The sequence below is a fragment of the Heptranchias perlo genome, chromosome 5 (genome assembly GCF_035084215.1).
Source record: "Heptranchias perlo isolate sHepPer1 chromosome 5, sHepPer1.hap1, whole genome shotgun sequence".
In the NCBI taxonomy this organism is placed as follows: Eukaryota; Metazoa; Chordata; class Chondrichthyes; order Hexanchiformes; family Hexanchidae; genus Heptranchias; species Heptranchias perlo.
The window spans coordinates 27,194,555-27,221,096 of NC_090329.1; the positions used below are offsets into that span (position 1 = coordinate 27,194,555).

The 26,542-nt window shown below is 43.9% G+C and overlaps 1 protein-coding gene across 13 annotated transcripts in view; it reads right to left on the bottom strand.

Annotated features, from left to right (window-relative positions):
- Window positions 1–14,345: 14,345 nt before the first annotated feature.
- The window catches only part of LOC137321665 (regulating synaptic membrane exocytosis protein 1-like), a 984,914-nt gene continuing 972,717 nt past the window's right edge, over window positions 14,346–26,542 (bottom strand). For 9 of the 13 annotated variants that reach the window (XM_067984176.1, XM_067984175.1, XM_067984173.1 and 6 more), the window contains 3 exons: window positions 23,878–23,943; window positions 19,957–20,096; window positions 14,346–14,986 (listed from right to left, as the gene is read on the bottom strand). In XM_067984176.1, coding sequence (XP_067840277.1) covers window positions 14,768–14,986; window positions 19,957–20,096; window positions 23,878–23,943 — 425 coding nt within the window. In that variant the 3' untranslated portion in view covers window positions 14,346–14,767. The remainder of the gene's footprint in view (window positions 14,987–19,956; window positions 20,097–23,877; window positions 23,944–26,542) is intronic. The other 4 variants (XM_067984183.1, XM_067984184.1, XM_067984179.1 and 1 more) reach the window with 1 other exon arrangement.

A 26,542-nucleotide genomic window follows, 5' to 3' on the forward strand; every position in this document is an offset into this window, starting at 1 on the left:
CAGCAGCAGACCGAGTCCTGAGAGTGGGGATAAAAGCAGCAGCGGACCGAGGCCCGAGAGCGGGGAGAAAAGCAGCAGCGGACCGAGGCCCGAGAGCGGGGATAAAAGCAGCAGCGGACCGAGGCCCGAGAGCGGGGAGAAAAGCAGCAGCGGACCGAGGCCCGAGAGCAGGGAGAAAAGCAGCAGACCGAGGCCCGAGAGCGGGGAGAAAAGCAGCAGACCGAGGCCCGAGAGCGGGGAGAAAAGCAGCAGCGGATCGAGGCCCGAGAGTGGGGATAAAAGCAGCAGCGGACCGAGGCCCGAGAGCGGGGAGAAAAGCAGCAGCGGACCGAGGCCCGAGAGCGGGGAGAAAAGCAGCAGCGGACCGAGGCCCGAGAGCGGGGAGAAAAGCAGCAGCGGACCGAGGCCCGAGGGTGGGGATAAAAGCAGCAGCGGACCGAGGCCCGAGAGCGGGGATAAAAGCAGCAGCGGACCGAGGCCCGAGAGCGGGGAGAAAAGCAGCAGCGGACCGAGGCCCGAGAGCGGGGATAAAAGCAGCAGCGGACCGAGGCATGAGAGCGGGGATAAAAGCAGCAGTGGATCGAGGCCTGAGAGCGGGGATAAAAGCAGCAGCAGACCGAGGCCCGAGAGCGGGGAGAAAAGCAGCAGACCGAGGCCCGAGAGCGGGGATAAAAGCAGCGGACCGAGGCCCGAGAGCGGGGAGAAAAGCAGCAGACCGAGGCCCGAGAGCGGGGATAAAAGCAGCGGACCGAGGCCCGAGAGCGGGGATAAAAGCAGCAGTGGATCGAGGCCTGAGAGAGGGGATAAAAGCAGCGGACCGAGGCCCGAGAGCGGGGATAAAAGCAGCAGCAGACCGAGGCCCGAGAGCGGGGATAAAAGCAGCGGACCGAGGCCCGAGAGAGGGGATAAAAGCAGCAGCGGACCTGCAACAACAAGAGAAAAATGCGGTGTGATAGTGTGATGTCACACGTGAGGCAGGTAAGTGATTGGTAGTGACTGCCGGCTAAGTTTTCAGTTAACATTTAGCATAAAACTAAATTTTAAAGTCTAAACTTAATTTAATTCATTTTTATAAATTAAACAAGGTAAATAATTTGATTCACATTAAACTAATTAATTAATTAAATAAAATAATTGGAGAACAGGAGATGTGCTCCTGCTGCAATATGTGGGAGCATGTGGACATTTTTGTCCAGGGCGACCACATCTGTGGTAAGTATCTGCGGCTCGAGGAACTTCGGCTCTGAGTTGAGGAGCTGGATTCCGAGCTGTGGACGTTGCGAGACATCAGGGAGGGGGAAAGCTGCCTGGATCTTTAGCTCCAGGAGGCAGCCGCACCCCTTAGATTAAATACTGTAGAATTGACACGTGGTCAGGGACAGGAGGGTGTGACTGCGAGTGAGGCAGGTACGGGGATCCAGGAGGTAGTATTGCAGGAGCCTCAGACCCTGCACTTGGCCAATGGATTTGAGGTTCTTGCATCCCCTGTGGAGAAGTGTGGGGACTGTGGGGAGGACAAGCAAACTGGCCACGGCAACGTGGTACAGGAAGCTGTTCAAGTGGGGGGAGTGAAAATGAAGGTGGTTGCAGTAGGCAACAGGATAGTTAGGGGCATAGACACTGTTCACTGCAGCCAGGAGCATGAGTCCCGAAGGTTATGTTGCCTATCCGGTGTCAGGTTTAAGGACATCTCCTCAGGGCTGGAGAGAAACTTGGAGTGGGAGGGGGAGGATCCAGTTGTCATGGTCCACGTAGGTACCAATTACTTGAGCCACGAGCAAATTGGCACAGGGTCAATAGGATCAGGGAGATGAATGCGTGGCTCAAAGATGGGTGTGGGAGAAGTGGGTTTCGATTCGTGGGGCACTGACACCAGTACTGGGGAAAGAGGGAGCTGTTCTGTTGGGACGGACTACACCTGAACCACGCTGGGACCAGAATTGTAACAAATCGAATAACTAGGGAGGTAGATAGGGCTTTAAACTAAATAAGGGGGGGAGGGGGTTCCTGGTGGAGAGAAATCTAGAATGCTGAAGAGAAAAGACAAGAAAGCAGTGCAGGGAAGTGATTGGGGTAAGGATAACCAGATTGTGTCAGGAAGGGACAGAGCGTACAAACAAGAATGCACTAACAAATAGGGTCCGGGTCAGAAAAAATGGTAATAAGACAAATAGGGCCAATATACAAAAAAATGTCTAAAAATGTTAAAAAGACAAATCTAAAGGCACTGTATCTGAGTGCACGAAGCATTTGTAATAAGGTATACAAATTAACAGCGCAAATAGATGTAAACGGATACAGTATAATTGTGATTACAGAGACATGGCTGCAGGGTGACCAAGGCTGGGAGCTGAATATCCAAGGGTATCTGATATTTAGGAAGGACAGGCAAAAAGGAAAAGGAGGTGGGGTGGCATTGTTAGGAAAGGATGAAATCAGAGCAGTAGTGAGAGAGGATATTGGCTCAGAAAATCAAGATGTAGAATCAGTCTGGGTGGAGTTAAGAATCACCAAGGGGCAAAAAACACTGGTGGGAGTTGTCTATAGGCCTCCAAACAGTAGTGGTAATGTCGGGGACAGCATCAAACAGGAAATTAGAGATGCATGTAACAAGGGTACTACAGTAATCATGGGTGACTTTAATCTACATATAGACTGGCGAAACCAAATTAGCAATAATATTGTGGAGGATGAATTCCTGGAGTGTGTACGAGATGATTTTTTAAACCAGTACGTTGAGCCAACCAGGAAACAGGCTATCCGAGATTGGGTATTGTGCAATGAGAAGGGGTTAATTAATAATCTTGTTGTGCAGGGTCCTTTGGGGAAGAGTGACCATAACATGATAGAATTCTTCATTAAGATGGAAAGTGAAGTAGTCCAATCCGAAGCTAGGGTCCTAAATCTAAACAAAGGAAACTACGAAGGTATGAGGAGTGAGTTGGCTATGATAGATTGGGAAGCTTCATTAAAAGGCATGACGGTGGATAGGCAATGGCTAACATTTAAGGAACGAATGCATGAATTGCAACAATTATACATTCCTTTCTGGCACAAAAACACAAAAGGAAAAGTGGCCCAACCATGGCTAACAAAAGAAATTAAGGATAGTATTAGATCCAAAGAGGAGTCATATAAAGTTGCCAGAAAAAGTAGCAAGCCTGAGGATTGGGAGCAGTTTAGAATTCAGCAAAAAAGGACCAAGAGATTGATTAAGAGGGGAAAAATAGAGTATGAGAGTAAACTTGCAAGGAACATAAAAGTGGACTGTAAAAGCTTCTACAGGTATGTAAAAAGAAAAAGATTAGTGAAGACAAATGTAGGTCCCTTACAGTCAGAAATGGGACAATTTATAAAGGGGAACAGGGAAATGGCAGAGCAATTAAACAAATACTTTGGTTCTGTCTTCATGGAAGAGGACACAAATAACTTCCCAGAAATACTAGGGAACCAAGGGTCCAGTGAGAAGGAGGAATTAAAGGAAATTAGTATTAGTAAAAAAATAGTGCTGGAGAAATTAATGGGACTGAAAGACAATAAATCCCCAGGGCCTGATAATCTGCATCCCAGAGTACTAAAAGAGGTAGCCATGGAAATAGTGGATGCATTAGTTGTCATCTTCCAAAATTCTATAGATTACGGAACAGTTCCTGCAGATTGGAGGGTGGCAAATGTAACCCCACTATTTAAAAAAGGAGGGAGAGAGAAAACAGGGAACTACAGACCGGTTAGCCTAACATCAGTAGTAGGGAAAATGCTAGAGTCTATTATAAAGGATGTGATAACAGGACACTTAGAAAATATCAATGGAATTAGACAAAGTCAACATAGATTTATGAAAGGGAAATCGTGATTGACAAACCTACTGCAGATTTTTGAGGATGTAACTGGTAGAATAGATAAGGGAGAACCAATGGATGTGGTGTATTTCAATTTTCAGAAGGCCTTTGATAAAGTCCCACATAAGAGGTTCGTGTGCAAAATTAAAGCACATGGGATTGGGGGTAATATACTGGCATGGATTGAAAATTGGTTAACAGACAGGAAACAGAGTAGGAATAAGTGGGTCTTTTTCGGGGTGGCAGGCGGTGAATGGTGGGGTACCGCAGGGATCAGTACTTGGCCCCAGCTATTCACAATCTATATCAATGATTTGGATTAGGGAATCAAATGTAATATTTCCAAGTTTGCTGACAAAACTAGGTGGGATTGTGAGTTTTGAGGAGGATGCAAAGAGGCTTCAAGGCGATTTAGGCAAGTTGAGTGAGTGGGCAAATACATGGCAGATGCAGTATTATGTGGATAAATGTGAAGTTATCCACTTTGGAAGGAAAAACAGAAAGGCAGAGTATTATTTAAATGATGATAGATTGGGAAATGTTGATGTACAAAGGAAAGGATGCCCCGGAGCATGGTACATTGGCGAGACCATGCAGACGCTGCGACAACGGATGAACGGACACCGCGCAACAATCGCCAAACAGGAGGGTTCCCTCCCAGTCGGGGAACACTTTAGCAGTCAAGGACATTCAGCCACCGATCTTCGGGTAAGCGTTCTCCAAGGCGGCCTTCGAGACACACGACAACGCAAAATCGTCGAGCAGAAGTTGATAGCCAAGTTCTGCACCCATGAGGACGGCCTCAACCGGGATCTTGGGTTCATGTCATGCTACACGTAACCCCACCAGCAAAAAGGGGGAAAAAATTTATATGTTTTTTAAAATTCTCTCTCTCTCTCTCTCTGCCATTTTGAGTTTCTTTCTGCCTGCCTGTGTAAAAGACACAATGTATATCGAGTGTACTGGGACGTGCTGTTCTCCGTGACTGGCCTGTTTGAATAACAACGACACCTTTTGATTGGTGTGATGCTGTCCCAACATCGTATAAGATATGCGATTTGAGAACCTTTTCATTCAATCATCTGACGAAGGAGATAATCTCCGAAAGCTTGTGATTTTAAAATAAATTTGTTGGACTATAACCTGGTGTTGTAAGATTCCTTACAGATGTACAAAGGGACCTGGGTGTCCTTGTACACCAGTCACTGAAAGCAAACATGCAGGTGCAGCAAGCAGTTAGGAAGGCAAATGTTATGTTGGCCTTCATTGCAAGAGGAGTTGAGTACAGGAGCAAGGATGTCTTATTGCAGTTATACAGGGCCTTGGTATGACCACACCTGGAGTATTGTGTGCAGTTTTGGTCTCCTGACCTGAGAAAGGATATACTTGCCATAGAGGGAGCGCAGTGAAGGTTCACCAGACTGATTCCTGGGATGGCAGGACTGTCGTATGAGGAGGGATTGGGTCGACTAGGCCTGTATTCACTCGAGTTTAGAAGAATGAGAGGGGATCTCATTGAAACATATAAAATTCTGACAGGGCTAGACAGACTGGATGCAGGGAGGACGTTTCCCCTGGCTGGGGGTTCCAGAACGAGGGGTCACAGTCTCAGGATGCGGGGTAGGACATTTAGGACTGAGATGAGGAGAAATTTCTTCACTCATAGGGTGGTGAACCTGTGGAATTCTCTACCACAGAAGGCTGTGGCAGCCAAGTCACTGAATATATTAGAGAAGGAACTAAATAGATTTCTAGATACAAAAGGCATCAAGGGGTATGGGGAGAGAGCGGGAATATGGTATTGAGATAGAGGATCAGACATGATCATATTGAATGGTGGAGCAAGCTTGAAGGGTCGAATGGCCTACTCCTGCTCCTATTTTCTATGTTTCTATGTCATGGAGAGACAAAAGCAAGCCGAATCCAAAGTGTGTCACTCTTAATGTTAGGGTTAGCGTTAGCGTTTTGGGCAGAGGGGGGACCAGGCCCTCCCCGTATTGTCTGCCGCTTGGGACTGCTGGCCCACACTTTGGATTGTTGCTGCTGTCCAAACTAATGTACCTTGACCTGTAGTTTTAGGCATCATCCATTGTTCCTCTTGTCACTTTCTGATTGTTTTCAACAAATGTACTTATTTCACTCAGGTAAAGCTTTTTTCTTTCATGGGTTAACATTTTTTCTATAAATCGAGCCAATTTTAGTAGTTCTTGTCACTTTTTGATTGTTTTCAACAAATATACTTATTTCACAGATAAAGATTTTTTTCTTTCAGGGCTTAACAGTTTTTCTTCTAAAGTGGTAAATTTTAGAAGTTATTGTCACATTTTGATTGAAATAAATACATTTGTTAAAAACACTCAGGTGAAGCTTTTTTCTTTCATGGGCTAACATTTTTTCTTCTAAAGCAGTAAAGTTTAGTAGTTCCTCTCACTTCTTCATTGCTTTCAACAAATGTACTTATTTCACTCAGGTGAAGCTTTTTTCTTTCATGGCTTAACATTTTTTCTACAAATCGAGCCAATTTTAGTAGTTTTGTCACTTTTTCATCGTTTTCAACAAATATACTTATTTCACAGAAATAAAGCTACTGCTTTTGAAGAAAAAAATACTAAGCCATGAAAGAAAAAAGTTTCACCTCAGTGAAATAAGTACATTTGTTGAAAACAATCAAAAAGTGACAAGAACTACTAAAATTTAGTGGATATGAAGAAAAAAATGTTGAGCCACGAAAGAAAAAAAACTTAATTTCAGTGAAAGAAGTACATTTGACTCTTGCATTCACTCACCTTGACTACTCATGTCAAATCATTGAACTTTTCTCAGCACTGCACCCAGTGTGCGGTGCAGTGCTGCTGGCATTCACCTCCTGGGCCATTGCCTCCACAGCTGGTGTCTGGTGGATCCCCTACCACCCTACAGGTACAGGATGGCCCTCATTTTGTCCACTCTCTCCACCAGGGCCTCCAGTGCATTGGCTGAGAATCTCGGGGTTCTCTTGCCAGTCCAGCAATCCTGCCTGCCAACCCTCGCTGCTTTCAGTGCAGGCTGCCTTTAACTAGTGCTGGCCATGCTCCGTTTTGCGCCACCTGCTTGTATGTGCAGCCTCTCAACAGCTGGCTGCACATACAAATCATGTGACTGACCAGGCAGCACAAATCTCACGTGCTGCCTGCATCAGAAGCACTGGGTGCTTGTTAATCGTGGACCGTGCTACCCGCATCAGGATTCAAGGGTTATCAAATTTAACGCCCATTGTCTTTTTTACTAGTTCTTGAAACTTTTTGATTGTTTTCAACAAAAGTACTTATTTCACTTAGATAAAGGCTTTCCCTTCATGGATTAATTTTTTTTCTTCAAATCTACTCATTTTTTTTTGTCACTTTGATTGTTTTCAACAAAAGTACTTAATTTACTGAAAGTGTTTTTTTCATGGATTAATTGTTTTTCTTTAAATCTACTAATTTTTAGCAGTTCTTGTAACTTTTTGATTGTTTTCAGTAAAAGTACTTATTTCATTGAGATAAAGGATTGTTTTCATGGATTAATTTTTTTCTTCAAATATTGCCTTTTTATGAGTTCTTGTTACTTTTTGATTGCTTACAACACAATGCGTATTTCACTGAGATACAGCGGTTTTCTTTCATGGCTGAATTTCTTTCTTCAAATTTACGCATTTTTAGTAGTTCTTTTTAATTTTTGATTGTTTGCAACAAAATTACTCATTTCACTGAGATATGGAGGGAAAAGTCAATACGGCCTATTATTGGGCGCGGGTAGCGTGATCCGCTATTACCCCGTGCCCAATGGCTCCTGCACAGGCACAAGACTTTCATGAGGCCTGAGGACTGACCTGCAAGCAGCATTGGAATGACATGACGATTCAATGCAATTCACACTTTCCCCAATCTCTTAAAGGGAGGCTGTCTCTTGAAATCTCTTAATGGTAGTCAGTAAAAAATCCACCTGTTATTGCCATAAAACACAGATGCAGGTACCGTCCCTATGTTAAAACATTGAATAACGGTTGCGCACCACTAAATCCCACATCCTCCAATCTGCAAGCCAGACCTCACCAATCTGCTGAACTGAGTTGGTACCAGGCCTACGAGATTGCGTGCACCAAGACTCTCAAATGATGCACTAGAGTCCTTGGTGGACAGAAGGAGCGGGGGGGGGGGGTGGGGGGGGGTGGCAGGGGGTGGGAGGCGGGGGGGTGGGGGCAAGAGGCCTTCCAGACATATGCCCAAAAGGCTGTGGGAAAGAGCGGGGACGAAGTCAATGTCAGGTGCACAACACCACAAACAGGGAGAAGTTCAATGCTTTGACACTAGTGGTCAAGGCAAGTGAGGTCAACTGTCAAGTGGGGTCTCCTACTAACTGCACCACTATCCACTGCTCCACGCACTACACCCCTCATCACCCACCATATCAACAAACTCTTTCCATCAGTACTCAACTCTTCCAACCAGATGCGTCCTCTCACCCTTACACATTACCACTTTTTCAAGCCGCCCACCCACAACTCACAGGCCACACACAGTGACAGCTATTCAACCATGACAGGCACATCAGCCATACGCACGTCCCGCTTTCTTGCAGGAGAAGGTGGCGCATATCAAGAGGCAGCAAATGGCGGTGTCATTTAGCTCCTAGAGCCTGATCCACCATTCAATGAGATCATGGTGGACCTGTGACCTAACTCCAGCCTTAGCTCCGTGTCCCTTAATACCCTTGGTTCACAGAAATCTATCAATCTCTGTTTTAGAATTCACAATTGAGCTAGTATCAGCTGCTGTTTGCCGAAGAGCGTTCCAAACTACCAAATGTAGCAGCATTTCCTAACTTCACTCCTGCACGTCCTGGCTCTAAATGTTAGGCTGTGTCCCCTAGTCCCAGTATTCAGGTCTAGGAGACCTCTAAAAACAGTTACAAATGTATCGGCAGCCAGAAGCAATAATACAGCTACTAACCTGTAAATCCTGCATGGTCCCTTTAAATAGCGCTGGTGGTGGTCCTCCAGGCACTCGAAGACATGTTCAAACTGTGCGTTGAGTTGAGCGTTAAGTTCCAAAATGCGGTCTATCGTTTTAAATCAGCATCGCACACTGATTGCATCCATTTTCTCCTTACTTTACATGCTGCCGGCGTTCGGTATGTGCACATGCGCTAACTCCTATACCAAGATGGTGTCCAGTGCACGTCATGCTGGAAAAGTGTGTGCGCAGCCAAGACGCCATCTTGGATGTTCAGGAGGCCGCGTAGCACCGAAACAATGGGGGAAAGAATTGGATCAGGGCCATTTTTGGGCACGAGTAGTGTGATGCGCCCAATGACCCCTGCGCAGGCAGGATGCGAGTTTCAGCCGGCCTGAGTACTAACCTGCAATCAGCATTCCATTCCAGTCCTTCCATGTGGAATCAATGCAATTTGCACTTTCCACCAGCAGGGGAGCCCACTCTCTTAAAGGGAGGATGTGCCTTAGAAATCTCTTAAAGGTAGCTGGTACCTGTTATTTGCTGAAAATAACAGTCTACTGTCTGCATGGAGTCTGAACGGAGATGAGTCAAGGCTGAGTTAGATAGATTCCTGAATAACAAGGGAGTCAAAGGTTATAGTAGATAGACGGGAAAGTAGGGTTGAGGTCACAATCAGATCAGCCATGATCTTATGAAATGGCAGAGCAGGACTTGAGGGGCTGAATGGCCTATTCCTGCTCTTAATTTGTGTGTTCGTATACCAACAACCTCTTTCCATCAGTACTCAACTCTTCCAACGAGATGCTTCCTCTCACCCTTACACATTACCACTGTTTCAAGCCGCCCACCCACAACTCACAGGCAACACACACTGGCAGCTATTCATCCATGACAGGCACATCACCCAGACATATGTCCCGCTTTCTTGCAGGAGAAGGTGACGCATATCAGGAGGCAGCAAGTAACAGTGGCATTTATTTTTATTCGTTCATGGGATGTGGGCATCGCTGGCAAGGCCAGCATTTATTGCCCATCTCCCATTCCCCTTGAGAAGGTGGTGGTGAGCCGCCTTCTTGAACCACTGCAGTCCGTGTGGTGAAGGTTCTCCCACAGTGCTATTAGGTAGAGAGTTCCAGGATTTTAACCCTGCGTCGATGAAGGAACAGCGATATATTTCCAAGTCGGGATGGTGTGTGACTTAGAAGGAAATGTGCAGGTGGTGTTGTTCCCATGTACCTGCTGCCCTTGTCCTTCTAGGTGGTAGATGTCGTGGGTTTGGGAGGTGCTATCGAAGAAGCCTTGGCGAGTTACTGCAGTGCATCCTGTGGATGGTACACACTGCAGCCACAGTGCGCTGGTGGTGAAGGGAGTGAATGTTTAAGGTGGTGGATGGGGTGCCAATCAAGCGGGCTGCTTTGTCCTGGATGGTGTTGGGCTTCTTGAGTGTTGTTGGAGCTGCACTCATCCAGGCAAGTGGAGAGTATTCCATCACACTCCTGATTTGTGCCTTGTTGATGGTGGAACGGCTTTGGGAGTCAGGAGGTGAGTCACTAGCCCCTCGAGTCTGTTCCACCATTCACTGAGATCATGGTGAACCTGTGACCTAACTCCATGTACCCGCCTGAGCCCCATATCCCTTAATACCCTTGGTTCACAGAAATCTATCAAACTCAGATTTAACATTCACAAGTGAGCTAGCATCAACTGCCATCTGCAGAAGAGCGTTCCAAACGTCTCCCACCCTTTGCTTGTAGAAGCATTTCCTAACTTCACTCCTGCAAGTCCTGGCTCTAAATGTTAGGCTATGTCCCCGCGTCCTAGTATTCAGGTTTAGGAGACCTCCAAAGACAGTTCCAAATGTTTCGGCAGCCAGAAGCAATAATCCAGCCACTAACCTGTAAATCCTGCATGGTCCCTTTAAAAAGCACTGGCGGGCTCCTCCAGGCACTCTAAGACACGTTCAGATGGTTGGGGTTAAGATTGTGCGTTGAGTTGAGCGTTAAGTCCCACAATGGTGTCTGTCACTTTAAATCAGCGTTGCACACTGATTGAAGCCATTTTCTCCCTACTTTACATGTCTTCAGCGTTCGTTTTCTGAGCCCGCACAAACTCCTATACCAAGATGGCGTCTGGCGCATGTCAAGCAGGAAACAACGGGCATTACACAGCCCAATGGGTGCTACACGGCCCAATGAGTACTACACAGCCCAATTTATCGCCCAATGGGTGCTACACGGCCCAATTTACCGCCCAATGGGTGCTACACGGCCCAATTTAACACCCAATGAGTGCTACACGGCCCAATTTAACACCCAGTGAGTACTACATGGCCCAATTTACCGCCCAATGGGTGCTACATGGCCCAATTTACCGCCCAATGGGTGCTACACAGCCCAATTTAACACCCAATGAGTGCTACACGGTCCAATTTAACACCCAATGAGTGCTACATGGCCCAATTTAACACCCAATGAGTGCGACATGGCCCAATTTAACACCCAATGAGTGCTACACGGCCCAATTTACCGCCCAATGGGTGCTACATGGCCCAATTTAACACCCAATGAGTGCTACATGGCCCAATTTACCGCCCAATGGGTGCTACACGGCCTAATTTCTAGCCCATGTTTATTTCATGGATTAAATTTTTCTTCAAATCTAGTCATTTTTAATAGTTCTTGTCACTTTTTGATTGTGTTCAACTAAAGTACTTATTTCACTGAGATAAAGCATTTGTTTCATGGATTAATTTTTTTCTTGCAGTTCTTGCAACTTTTTGATTGATTTCACTGAGACAAATCATTTTCTTTCGAGGATTAATTTTTTTTCTTCAAATCTAATCCTTTTTAGTAGTTCTTGTTAGTTTTTGAGTTTTTAACTAGTTAATAATTTGCAATTAAACTGTAGGAGATTTCTCCCATTTAAATTGCTGATATGTAAACAACACAGGAAGAAAAACAGATGATAAATCTTGTGATCTTGTTTGGAGGTAATCATCTTCACGGGAGATAGGACGAGCAAGGTCATGGAGTAACTGAAGTCAAGGATTTTGAAATGTATTTGTTGCTGACAAAAAAGAGGTGATGGGTGTCTGGGATTTTGTGGGAGAGAGGACACGGACTCAAGATTTGCAGAGGTTTGTGTACAGTTGAAGTGGGAGAGACTGGCAGAGAGAATATTTGAAGCATCCATCTTCGAGGTGATGAAGTAGAGCATGTGGATAATGTTTCCGAGGGGGAAGGTGATGATTTTAGCGGCTGGCCTGATGTGGGGTAAAAATTTCAACTTATGGTTGAACAGGTAGCCAGCCAATGGAGTCGGAGCCAGATACATCAGTCTTAGTGAGAAGATGCCTTCATGAATTGCAAGAAATTGGAACTTTTTCAGAACTTGACATTGGTCAGTAAGTACGGGAAGTTTTGGTAATTACAGCAGCAGCACTAAAATCGAGGCATAAGCATAGAAATTAATCTGAGCCTGACTTTGAGCTCAGTTTTGACATTGTACCCAAACAACAAGGCCCGAGGCTGGCCCAAAATTGGGCATCAGGCCTATTCGGGGCAACATCATCTACATCTTTAGGATAACCTACTGGAATGTAAAATCGGGCAGGGTGCAAAATGGGTGTCTGACCCAAACCTGCCCATTCTTGTGGGTAGGTTAGGTTAAAATTGGGGCTTAACAAGAGATGCTATGAAAACAAAACACTTTCTGGGTGACAGTATGTGTTCTTGGAGTGTCTTCAGAAGATTGAATGGCCTATATGCATTCCAATTTCTATGGATGTGTGTCATCTGTCATCCAAAATACTTTAAGAAGTAAGGAAAAATGTAAAGTTGACATGTAAAGTAAATTTTATTAAACATGTTTACCTAACATGAGTCTGAAGTTCATTTAAAAGCACAGGGGATTGTTTAGACAACTGCTGCGGTTAGAAAGATACCATCCAATCAGCTGAATTTGGCCACAATATCAGTCACTAAAATGGAATAGAACCTAATGGTGTAGCAAGCCAGTGTTTCAATTCTTCCTGCTCAGCAGGTCGAGCGGCATTCAATCTTATCCACCTAGTACGACAACAGATAAATTAAAGAGCGGGTCGATTTAAATGAGACAATTCACTCTGTGCAGGCAGAATACCTAGAAGTCAAAATTTGGTGTATACACAATGCTTCTAACATCTGTTACAGCCCCACAGTAAGAACCTACACCAAAATCAATAGGGTGCTTTTTATGTACTACATCAGCAATTATTTTCCAGATAGGGTAGAAAAAAATCTTTCAATAGACATTCAACACCAGACCTAAGCCTAGGTGAAATCAGCAAAAATGTCTATAATAGAAATGAATGGCTTTGATTTCTTAGTTATTTCTTTATAATAATTAACAAGCAAACTGTACAAGTACATGCAACATACAAGCTGGCCTATGTGGAACACATATTAATTAACTCCTGTGTTGTTTTCCCCCCTACAAAACATGCATGCAGCAATTTAACAGTTCCAGAGTCATGCTGCTCTATATCAGTGATCACAAAATCAAAATGGCCCGTGAGAGCAGGAGGAGGAAGAAGTAGAATCATTGCACCTGCAGTCTTTAGTGCATGGACATAAATACACAAGGGATGTCAAGGCCAATGGGACTTAAGGAAAAATGATTTTTTTTTTAAAAAAAGCAAATCGAAAGTTTGCTTTTCTTTCAAAAAGTAATACATCTCACTGTAAAAAAATCAAGCATTGTGCTTGCAGTAATTCCGAAATAATGTAAACTAAAGTCAGATTAAAAAACACTAACGTGTGCAGGAAATTTCAACTGGAATTTCCAGCAATTATCAAACAACTTGTATCATGCTCTATCCAGGGCAAATCAGTGTCATGTGACACACGATCAGGAAAAATCCCGGGTACAGCTCAGACAGCTTATGCTATTGGTCAACACTTTGGGAAGTCAAATGTACAATTTTATACAGAATTTATCTCAACTGTTTGTAATTCTAGGAAGAGAATTGCGTTACAAGGAACATTTTAGTGCCACAATCTCTGCAGACTGAAGCTGCTTTTAACAGTCCCCAGCACTGGTTGCAGTTTCAAAACTTGTTTTTCATGCAAAACATCAGAACACATAAAAAATATTAATTCATAATGCAAACATGTGTGCCTGTTTTACAAAGAGAAAAATAATGGCAATTGTGCGGCAAATGGCAAACAAAACTTGAAAGTCTTTCTTTAATGGGTGCTGCACAAATCTTAATCTCAAATCTGAGTTTTTTTTCTGTAGCTAACTCACAATGAAGTGATGCTATCGGCTGGGAACCAGTGATATCCATGCACTGGCATTACCTGCACTAAAGTCTGTAGCTGTTTTAACACCTTTTGTGATGCTTACAGAGATACGCAGCAGCCCTTCAAGAAAGGGACGATGGGAAGAGTCTCTGTCAGCATCAGGGGGCAGTTGCAGGAATTTAGCTAGGTTTCAGTACAACAGACAGCAGTGGAAGAAGTGTGTGCAGAGAAACAAAAGGTAACACCAGTAAGGTAACACTGTTTATGGTTTCTATAGAAATGTTAATGAACAATTCCATTTTTTTCGGAGTCTGATATCTTTCCAGTTTGTTGCTATATATTTTTAAACATTAAATTGTTTTAGATCAGAGCACTGGTCTCATTCATTTAGCCTCTTACACATCACCAGTGACTCTCACTGAGACGCCAGTTTCTATTCAGCATTTAATGTAGTGCGTGTTCTGCCAATTCATGCCAGCATACATACATAAATACATACACACATTATGTATGTACTTTTTAGGATTTCTGAAGCCCTATTATTTTTTGAAACAGTACGATTGGCAAAACAAGAGTGATTGTCTGGCTCCAGCAGTGATTTGATCATATTTGTGGTCAGCTTCTGATTTTTGTCCTGTTTGCTGACTTTTTGGGATCTCCCAGTAGTTCATTATGACCTAATACAGGGAGGTCCAGTCGAACTCTCAAGAGATGATTGGGAAGCTCTGCGAGTAAGGGGTGTCAAGGTGGGGTCCACCAATGAAGATGTTGGAAATAGTTTGTACCAGCCTATCACCATGCTGGATAGGTCAAGCTCTTCCAATAGGATCTGTGCCACTCCCATAAAACATTTGTGGTCCATTCGGCCATAATCTCCCCAGACTATCACCTTTGAAATAATAAAGAAACAAAGTGAGGAGATTATAATGCAGTGAATGACTGTGATAGATGTCGTATGGTAACTGCCAAAAAATGAACCGTCCAAACTGCTCAATCATGTAACCATAAATGAAGCCAAAAATAGCAGATGCACCAATTAGTCATTGAAAAGGTTGCTCTGCTAACTACTGTCCCTTGTAGTCCATGTGGATAGGAAATCTAATGATGACATATTCACAAAATTCTTCAGGAGGCCTATAGGTAGGTCGGTGTGCATAAGGCCTTTCTGCCATCATAAATAAGCCAGAGTCAGACATGGCTTCAAATACTCCCGTGACTAAAGTAGCAAGGACATCATTTAAATATTTAATTTGCTGCTGGCAATGTTTAAGCAATTACCACCCCCAAAAATGAACAGTTTTCCTGAAGGGACAAGAGAAGGATTTTTAAAAGAAATGATAAGCAGCCCCCATTTGTCTTTCTCTTAAATATTCCACTCAAATCACTGAAAATATCCGACTGAAAACAAGATTTCAGCTGTATGTTGGCCATTTTAAAAAAATAATTTGTTAGAGTGGATTGTTTTGAATTGTGCTTAACATACTGCAACAGGGGCTTAAAGAGACTCAGAGAGAGAATGAGGGGAAATTAGGAAGAGAATGAAAACGTGGTAAAATTACTCTTTTTAAAGAAAAATGGGAGAATATCTGTTTTTGTGTGTAATTAATGGTACACTGATACACAAAAGTGCACAGCTAGGAAGCAAGCAGTTTCTAAGAATGTAATTTTGTTAGTGGGTTTTTGATTACAGAGAAAACCGACATTCTCTTTCATTAAAAGGAATTTTACCGCTTCCCATTCCCATGCAGGGAAACAGAAAAAAAGAATGAACAACAGAAAAGAAGCTTCTACAGCACAGAGAGTGAAATGATAATCCAGGACAGAATTAACAGTCACTTGGACAAGTGTGGATTGATTAGGGAAAGCCAGCACAGATTTGTTAGAGGCAAATCGTGTTTAACTAACTTGCTAGAGTTTTTTGATGAGGTAACAGAGAGGGTAGATGAGGGCATGCAGTTGATGTGGTGTATATGGACTTTTAAAAGGCGTTTAGAAAGTGCCGCATAATAGGCTTGTCGTCAAGATTGAAGCCCATGGAATAAAAGGGGCAGTAGCAGCATGTACAGAATTGGCTAAGTAACAGGAAACAGAGAGTAGTGGTGAACGGTTGTTTTTTGGACTGGAGGGAGGTGTACAGTAGTGTTCCCCAGGACCACTGCTTTTCTTGATATATATTAATGACTTGGACTTGGGTGTACAGGGCACAATTTCCAAATTTGCGGATGACACAAAACTTGGAAGTGTAGTGAACAGTGAGGAGGATAATGATAGACTTCAAGAGGCTATAGACAGGCTGGTGGCATGGGCAGACACGTGGCAGATGAAATTTAACGCAGAAAAATGCGAGGTGATATATTTTGATAGGAAGAATGGTAGGGAGAATGAGGAGAGGCAATATAAACTAAAGGGCACAATTCTAAAAGGGGTACAGGAACAAAGAGATCTGGGGGTATATGTACACAAATCATTGAAGGTGGCAGGGCAGGTTGAGAAAGCGGTTAAAAAAGCATACGGGATCCTGGGCTTTATAGATAGAAGCATAGAGTACAAAAGCAAGGAAGTCATGATGAACCTTATAAAACACTGGTTCGGCCACAACTGGAGTATTGTGTCCAGTTCTGGGCACCACACTTTAGGAAAAATGTGAATGTCTTAGAGAGATTTACTGGAATGATTCCGGGGTTGAGGGACTTTAGTTACGTGGATAGACTGGAGAAGCTGGGGTTGTTCTCCTTGGAACATGGAAGGTTGAGAGGAGATTTGATAGAGGTATTCAAAATCATGAAGGGTCCAGACAGAGTAGATAGAGTAGATTGGCAGAAGAGTCAAGACCAGAGGACATAGATTTAAGGTGATTGGCAAAAGAACCAAAGGTGACATGAGGAAAACCTTTTTTACACAGCGAGCGGTTAGAATCTGGAATGCACTGCCCGAGGGGGTGGTTGAGGCAGATTCAATCATGGCCTTCAAAAGGGAACTGGATAAATACTTAAAAGAAAAAGATTTGCAGGGCTATGGGGATAGGGCGGGTGAGTGGGACTAGCTGGATTGCTCTTGCATCGAGCCGGTGCGGACTTGATGAGTGAATGGCCTCCTCCCGTGCTGTAACCATTCTATGGTTCTAAAGGAATGAAATCAGGATACATTCTGGAGAGAGTATGATCATTGATTATGCCTCTGTGAAGCGCCTTGGAACATTTTTTCTACATTAAAGACACTATATAAACACAAATTGCTATTATTGTTTGTTATGTTCTATTTTTATTTTAACTTCTCATACAGTATGCTACTCGTTATAGGTTTGAAGTATAACCAATTCCATTTCAGACAAAGTTATGACTTTAACTGTCAGCTTGGTTCAGTTGGTGCCATGCTTGCCTCTGAGTCAGAAGGTTATGGGTTTAAGGCTTACTCCAGGAATTGAGTAGATAATCTAGCATGACACTGCAGTGCAATATTGAGGGAGTAGTGCATCGTCGGAGGCGATAGTAAACCAAGGCTCAGTCTGCTGTTCAGGTACACATAAAATATTCCAGCACCACCAAAAAAATAATGAAGTGGTCGTTTATCTCATTGTTCTTCATGGAACTTTGCTGTGCACAAATTAGTTGCCACATTTGCCTATAAAACAATCATGAATAAACTTCTTATCACCTAATCTATAATGAATGTATTCACTAGAACAAAATCCCACTCTCCATAAAATTAATAAAATATACTTTAGATTTGTAGGATACCCTTCATCGAGGCAAGTTTTCCAAAAGATCTATCTGGGACCTTGTCAAAAGCCTTGCTAAAATCCAAGTAGACTACATCAAACGCACTAGCCTCACCGACCCTCCCTGTTACCTCATCAAAAAATTCAATCAAGTTAGTCAGACACGACCTTCCCTTAACAAATCCATGCTGACTGTCCTTGATTAATCCGTGCGGTACAGTGGTGTATATCTGGTGCATCTGAAGCGATCATGATCCTTCAGATGCACCAGATTTCCCAATCAGTTGAGTTCACATAGTGTTAGAAATCACAGCTGCTATTTCCATCCATGGGTGCCCTCTAAGATCATGAATCCAATCTAACTTGGATGTTCCAATCGTAAACTAAACAACTGGGGAGCAAAAATCCACCCTGGGATTCAGGGGATTGAAGGCATCAAATCCAAACTCACTTACTTTTCTGGAATACTATGGTCATTGTCCTTGATGTGGCTCTGGGGATTGTGGATGCAGTTCAAATAAGCTACTTGAAAGTAAATCAGTGTCAGAACAGTGGGAGGCATTCAAGGAGGAGACAGTGAGGGTTCAGAGCAAATATGTTCCCACAAAGAAAAAAGGGTGGCACTCCGAAATCTAGAGCCCCCGGGTGTCAAGGAGCATACAGGGAAGGATAAGGCATAAAAGGGAAGCTTATGTCAGCTACCGAGAGCTCAATACTGCAGAAAGTCGAGAGGAGCATAGAAAGTGCAGGGGTGAAAATAAAAAGGAAATTAGGAAAGCAAAGAGAGGGCATGAAAGAATATTGGCAAGTAAAATCAAGGAAAACCTAACGATGTTTTATAAATACATAAAGAAGGACAGTATTAATCGTCATTTAGAAAGGCACAGATTAATCAAGGACAGTCAGCATGGATTTGTTAAGCGAAGGTTGTGTCTGACTAACTTGATTGAATTTTTTGAGGAGGTAACAAGGAGGGTCAATGAGGGTGGCGCGTTTGATGTAGTGTACATAGATTTTAGCAAGGCTTTTGACAAGGTTCCACATGGCAGACTGGTCAGAAAAGTAAAAGCCCATGGGATCCAAGGGCAAGTGGCAAGTTGGATCCAGAATTGGCTCAGTAGCAGGGTAATGGTTGACGGATGTTTTTGTGCCTAGAAGGCTGTTTCCAGTGGGGTTCCACAGGGTTCAGTACTAGGTCCCTTGCTTTTTGTGATATATATCAATGATTTAGACTTAAATGTAAGGGGCATGATTAAGAAGTTTGCAGATGATACAAAAATTGGCCATGTGGATGATAGTGAGGAGGAAAGCTGTGGACTGCAGGAAGATATCAATGGACTGGTCAGGTGGGCAGAAAAGTGGCAAATGGAATTCAATCCGGAGAAATGTGAGGTAATGCATTTGGGGGGATAAACAAGGTAAGGGAGTATACAATAAGTGGGAGGATACTGAGAGGTGTAGAGGAGCAAAGGGATACTGAGAGGTATAGAGGAATAGACAGATCCCTGAAGGTAGCAGGACAGGTAGATAAGGTGGTTAAGAAGGCGCATGGGATACTTTCCTTTATTAGCCGAGGCATAGAATATAAGAGCAGGGAGGTTATGCTAGAACTGTATAAAACACTAATTCGGCCACAGCTTGAGTACTGTGTACAGTTCTGGTCACCACTATTACAAATGTGTTTCACGAGAGAGGGTACAGAGGATATTTATGAGGATGTTGCCAGGACTGGAGAATTTTAGAGTGGATAGGAAGGATCTATTTCCAGGGGCATAGATTTAAAGTGATTGGTAGAATGATTAGAGGGGAGCTGAGGAAAAATGTTTTCACCCAGAGCGAGGCAGGAGACTGGAACCCACTGCCTGGAAGGGTGGTAAAGGCAGAAATCCTCATCACATTTAAAAGGTGTGTGAAGTGCCGCGACCTACAAGGCTATGGACCAAGAGCTGGAAAGTGGGATTCGGCTGGATAGCTCTTTTCGGCCGGCACAGACACGATGGGCCGAATGGCCTCCTTCTGTGCTGTAAATTTCTATGATTCTAAGCATGACTATGACTAACAGAGATAAAGGAGTGGGCACCACCCAAACATGTCTTCCGAAATAATTTCAATAGTTCACTATGACACTGAACAATACTGACCTGTAAGACTTTACCGTGTGGGCTTTCTTCAAATAGTAATGACTGTTGATAGAGTGGATCAAGTGTTTTCCGTGCAATTTTTGTCTTCTTTTTGGCTATGCACACACCATTCTCCAGCAGGTACACTTTGACATAAGGAGCTGTAAAAGGATTGATCAGATTCAATTGAATGGCTTGAATGAAAAATTAAATCAATGCCCCAATTTTCTCCCTCTTTTTGGGCGTTTGCTTCCCACCGCCTCATAGACAATCTGATCCTAAGGGGGTGATTTTCACCTTTACCTTCTGGCAGTGGTGGTAATCTGGCAGAGCAGATTGCCCGCTTGTTGTAGAACCAGCCTGATTTTCATCCCATTGATTTCAAAGATCGGACCGGCTCTATAATGAGTGGGCGAGCCACTCTGCCAGATTACCCGCCCTGGCAGCGAAGGTGAAAATGCCCGAGTATCTATTAGTGTAGCACTGTAAGTGGCAATGAGGAGATTTCCTTTCCTTTCCAGCTTGAGTGCAGAGTGGGGAAGAACCTCACCTCCACTTCCCACCTGACACCCTGGTGGCCAGGGAAAAATCATAAACTTCCTATTGCAAGTGTGAACTGTATCTAAAGCTTGTCAACACATTAATGGGCTCCAATCTCCAATTTTCAATATTGCAGCCATAAAGCTTTATAATTAACACTTCTCACAAAATGATCAGGATCATTAATGAATTGTGATTGAAATTCATTCTGTTGACCATTGCTCCAATGCTTGTAAATGCAGGAAGCCTGAAATTTCATGAAGATTGCACTGGTCTCCACAGGGATATTGGCAGGAAACCAGGGAAACTATGGAAAAGGTGGCAGAGTCGCAACATCACTACACAGCACTTCTGTAAGGCTCAGATGATTAACAGCATGGCTCCATTCACTCATGTAAATCTAACATCACAGTGTGATCGACAGGCTCCACCCGATAGAAAAGTAAAGGTGTTGGTAGATAAACTGTAAAGCATTATTACTTCAGGACAGATTTGATAAAGAGTATATGGAACACTTGTGAGGACTAATGATTTTTGAGGTGGGGGGGGTGGAATAAAGCATCTTATTTTATTCATTAAATTAAAAAACACATTTAACAGTGAGTTATCATTGTATCATAGTAGGTACAGCACAGGAGGAGGCCATTCGGCCCATCATGCCTGTGCCAACTCTTTGAAAGAGTTAACCAATTAGTCCCACTTCCCTGCTCTTTCCCCATCGCCTTGTAAATTTTTTCCCTTCAAGTATTTATCCAATTCCCTTTTGGAAGTTATTATTGAATCTGCTTCCACCACCCTTTCAGGCAGTGCGTTCCAGATCATAACAACCTGCTGCATAAAAAAATGTTTCCTCATGTCGCCTCTGGTTCTTTTGCCGATCACCTTAAGTCTGTGTCCTCTGGTTACCGACCCTTCTGCCACTGGAAACAGTTTCTCCTTGTCTACTCTGTCAAAATCGTTCATGATTTTGAACACCTCGATCAAATCTCCCCTTAACATTCTCTGTTCTAAGGAGTTCAACCCCACTCCAGTCTCTCCTATTGTCTGAAGTCCCTCATCCCTGGCACCATTCTAGTAAATCACCCTCTCTAAGGCCTTGACATCCTTCCTAAAGTGTGGTGCCCAGAATTGAACACAATACTCCAGCTGAGGCCTAACCAATGTTTTATAATGATTATAGCATAACTTCCTTGCTTTTGTACTCTATGCCTCTATTAATAAAGCCCAGGATCCCTTATACTTTTTTAACAGTGCTCTCAACTTGTCCTGCCATCTTCAAAGATTTGGGTATGTGCGCCTCCAGTTCTCTCTGTTCCTGCACCCCCTTTAAAATTGTATCATTTAGTTTATATAACCTCTCCTCATTCTTCCTATCAAAATGCATCACTTCACACTTTTAGAACATAAGAACATAAGAAATAGGAGCAGGAGTAGGCCATCAGCCCCTCGAGCCTGCTCCACCATTCAACAAGATCATGGCTGATCTTCTACCTCAACACCATTTTCCTGCACCATCCCCATATCCCTTGAAGCCTTTAATATCTAGAAATCTATCCATCTCTGTTTTGAATGTACTCAATGACTGAGCCTCCACAGCCCTCTGGGGTAGAGAATTCCAAAGATTCACCACCCTCTGAGTGAAGACATTTCTCCTCATCTCAATCCCAAATGGCCTGCCCCTTATTGTGAGACTGTGACCCCTGGTTCTAGACTCCCCAGCCAGGGGAAACATCCTCCCTGCATCTACCCTGTCGAGCCCTGTAAGAATTTTGTATGTTTCAATGAGATCACCTCTCATTCTTCTAAACTCTTGAGAATACAAGCCTAGTCTACTCAATCTCTCCTCATACGACAATCCCGCCATCCCAGGAATCAGTCTGGTGAACCTTCGTTACACTCCCTCCATGGCAAGTATATCCTTTCTTAGGTAAAGAGACCATAATTGTACACGATACTCTAGGTGCGGTCTCACCAAGGCCCTGTATAATTGCAGTAAAACATCTTTACTCCTGTATTCAAATCCGCTTGAAATAAAGGCCAACATACCATTTGCCTTCCCAATTGCTTGCTGCGCCTGCATGTTAGCTTTCAGTGACTCATGTACAAGGACACCCAGGTCCCTTTGAACATCAACATTTCCCAATCTCTCACCATTTAAAAAATACCCTGCATTTCTGTTTCTCCTACCAAAATAGATAACTTCACATTTTTCCACATTATATTCCATCTGCCATGTCCTTGCCCACTCACTCAGCCTGTCTATATCCCCTTGAAGCCTCTTTGCATCCTCCTGACAACTCACATTCCCACCTAGTTTTGTGCAATCTGCAAACTTGGAAATATTACATTTGGTCCCATCATCCAAATCATTGATATAGATTGTGAATAACTGGGGCCCAAGCACTGATCCCTGCGGTACCCACTAGTCACAGTCTGCCAACCTGAAAAAGACCTGTTTATTCCTACTCTCTGTTTTCTGTCTGTTAACCAATTCTCAATCCATGCCAGTATATTACTCCCAATTCCATGTGCTCTAACTTTGTTCACCAACCTCCTGGGTGGGACCTTATTGAAAGCCTTCTGGAAATCCAAATACACCACATCCACTGGTTCCCCCTTATCTATTCTACTAGTTACATCCTCAAAGAACTCCAATAGATTTGTCAAACATGATTTCCCTTTCATAAATCCATGTTGACTCTGCCATATCCTATTATTATTTTCTAAATGTCTTGTTATCACATCCTTTACAATAGATTCTAGCATTTTCCCTACTACTGATGTCGGGCTAACAGGTCTGTAGTTCCCTGTTTTCTCTCTCCCTCCTTTCTTAAATAGTGGGGTTATATTTGCTACCCTTCAATCTGCAGGAACCATTCCAGAATCTATAGAATTTTGGAAGATGACAACCAATGCATCCACTATCTCTACAGTCACCTCTTTCAAAACCCTGGATGTAGATCATCAGTTCCTTGGGATTTATCGACTTTCAGTCCCATTCATTTCTTTAATCCTATTTTTTTTACTAAATCTAACTTCTTTCAGTTTCTCATTCTCGCCAGACACTTGGTTCTCTAGTATTTCTGGGAGGTTTATTATGTCTTCTTCCATGAAGACGGACACAAAGGGGGTGATTTTAGGGGGCAATTGCGAGTGCATTTGGGGTGGGGGGCGTCTGAAAATCGGGCAAATCCTGATCGGGTTCAGAAGCCGGCTCCAATCTGCCGGCTTCCAAGTTTCCCAGGGACCCACCTGTATGCGTGCGGGCGACCTGAAAACCAGCAGTCCCGCCAGCAATTAAAGCCGGCGGGATAACAGTTAAAGAACCAAATGTACCTCATTGAGACACTTAAGACACTTTACCTGTGGCAGATTAAGGGATTAGAAAGATTTTTAACTTACCTGGGCGGCTTGCCCACTGCTTCTGATTCATGCCAGGCGTGAAGGGCCGGATCAGGGAGAAAGAAACTAAATAAATTAAATAAAAAAACATGCAACCAAGTGAAAACACTGAATGAACCTACCTTTGAAACCTGCTCCAATGTCCAATGTCCAATGTCTCCCTCTCCGAAGTCCCCCCCGATTTCACTCTCCCGATGTCGCCCCGATCTCATCTTCCCGATCTTCCCCCGATGTGCCCCCGATTTTCCCCTTTCCCCCTCCAGTCTTCCCCTCTCCTCCAGTCCAGCGCCGAAGGACGTCTGGCTCTCTCTCTTTCCCGCCCCCCCCTCCTGTCAATCAGGCTAGCTGCCAGGAGCGAAACCCGGAGAGGACGTTAGCCACTATCAATCAATGTGCGATCGCGTCGGAAACGGTAAGTTTGGTTCATGTGGGTTTGCCACGTGCCCAATCGCGACCCCCACCCCGCCCCCCCCACCGCTGCCAACTCGCCTCCCCGCTAATATTGGGGCCAAAGTATTTGTTTAATTTCTCTGCTATTTCCTTAATCCCCATTATAAATTCTCCCGTCTCTGTCTGTAAGGGACCCACATTTGCTTTCGCCAGTCTTTTCCTTTTCACATACCTATCGAAGCTTTTACAGTCCGTTTTTATGTTTCTTGCTAGTTTACTCTCATATTCTATTTTCCCTTTCTTTATCAATTTCTTGGTCCTCCTTTGCTGAATTCTAAAATGCTCCCAATCCTCAGGCTTACTGCTTTTTCTGACAACTTTTTATGCCTCTTTCTTTGATTTAATACTATCTTTAATTTTTCTCGTCAGCCGCGATTGGACCACTTTTCCTGTTGGGTTTTTGTGCCTTAAAGGAGTATATATTTGTTGCAAATTATGTATTAATTCATAGAATCATAGAAGGTTACAGCACGGAAGGAGGCCATTCGGCCCATTGAGTCCGTGCCGGCTCTCTGCAAGAGCAATCCACCTAGTCCCACTGCCCCGCCCTATCCCTGTAGCCCTGCAAATTTTTTCGTTTCAAGTACTCATCCAGTTCCCTTTTGAAGGCCATGAGTGAATCTGCCTCCACCACCCCCTCGAGCAGTGCATTCCAGATCCCAACCACTCACTGTGTTAAAAAGTTTTTCCTCATGTCGCCTTGGGTTTTTATGCCAATCACCTTAAATCTATGTCCTCTGGTTGTTGACCCTTCCGCCAATGGAAACAGTTTCTCTCTATCCACTCTGTCTAAACCCTTCATGATTTTGAATACCTCTATCAAATCTCCTCTCAAACTTCTCTGTTCCAAGGAGAACAATCCCAGCCTCTCCGGTCTATCCATGTAATTTAAGTCCTTCATCCCTGGAATAATTCCAGTAAATCTCCTCTGCACCCTCTCTAAGGCCTTCACATCCCTCCTAAATTGCAGTGCCCAGAACCCCGTATGCTTTTTTAACCGCTTTCTCAACCTGCCCTGCCACCTTCAATGATTTATGCACATATACCCCCAGATCTCTCTGTTCCTGTACCCGGTTTAGAATTGTGCCCTCTAATTTACATTGCCTCACCTCAATTTTCCTATCGAAATGCATCACCTCGCATTTTTCCACATAAAACTTCATCGGCCATGTGACCACCCATGCCACCAGTGTCCATAACTCTTGAAGTCTATCGCTATCCTCCTCACTATTCACTACCCTTCCAACTTTTATGTCATCTGCAAATTTTGAAATTGTGCCCTGTAATCTCAAGTCCAGGTCATGAATATATATCAAGAAAAGCAGTGGTCCCAGCACTGACCCCTGGGGAACACCACTGTACACCTCCCTCCAGTCCGAGAAACAACCGTTCACCACTACTCTCTGTTTCCTGTCATTTAGCCAATTCTGTATCCATGTTGCTATTACCCCCTTTATTCCATGGGCCGCAATCTTGATAGCAAGCCTACCATGTGGCACTTTATTGAACGCCTTTTGAAAGTCCATATACACCACATCAACTGCATTGACCTCATCCATCCTCTCTGTTAGCTCATCAAAAAACTCAATCAAGTTGGTTAAACACGATTTGCCTTTAAAAAAATCCATGCTGGCTTTCCCTAATCAATCCACACTCGTCCAAGTGACTGTTAATCCTGTCCCGGATTATCATTTCCAAAAGTTTTCCCACCACTGAGATTAAACCTTATGATATTATGATCGTTGCTCCCTAAATGCTCCCCAAATGCTCCCCCACTGACACTTGCTCCACTTGGCCCGACTCATTCCCTAGAACCAAGTCCAGCAATGCCTCCTTCCTCGTTGGGCCGGAAACGTACTGGTTGAGAAAGTAACCCTGAACACGTTTCCAAAATTCCCCCCCTTCTTTGCCCCTTATATTACTATCCCAGTCTATATTAGGACATTGCTGCAAGAGTTCCTCAGGGCAGTGTCCTTGGCCCAACCATCTTCAGCTGCTTCATCAATGACCTTCCCTCCATCATAAGGTCAGAAATGGGGATGTTCGCTGATGATTGCACAGTGTTCAGTTCCATTCGCAACCCCTCAAATAATGAAGCAGTCCGAGCCCGCATGCAGCAAGACCTGGACAACATCCAGGCTTGGGCTCATAAGTGGCAAGTAACATTCGTGCCAGATAAGTGCCAGGCAATGACCATCTCCAACAAGAGAGAGTC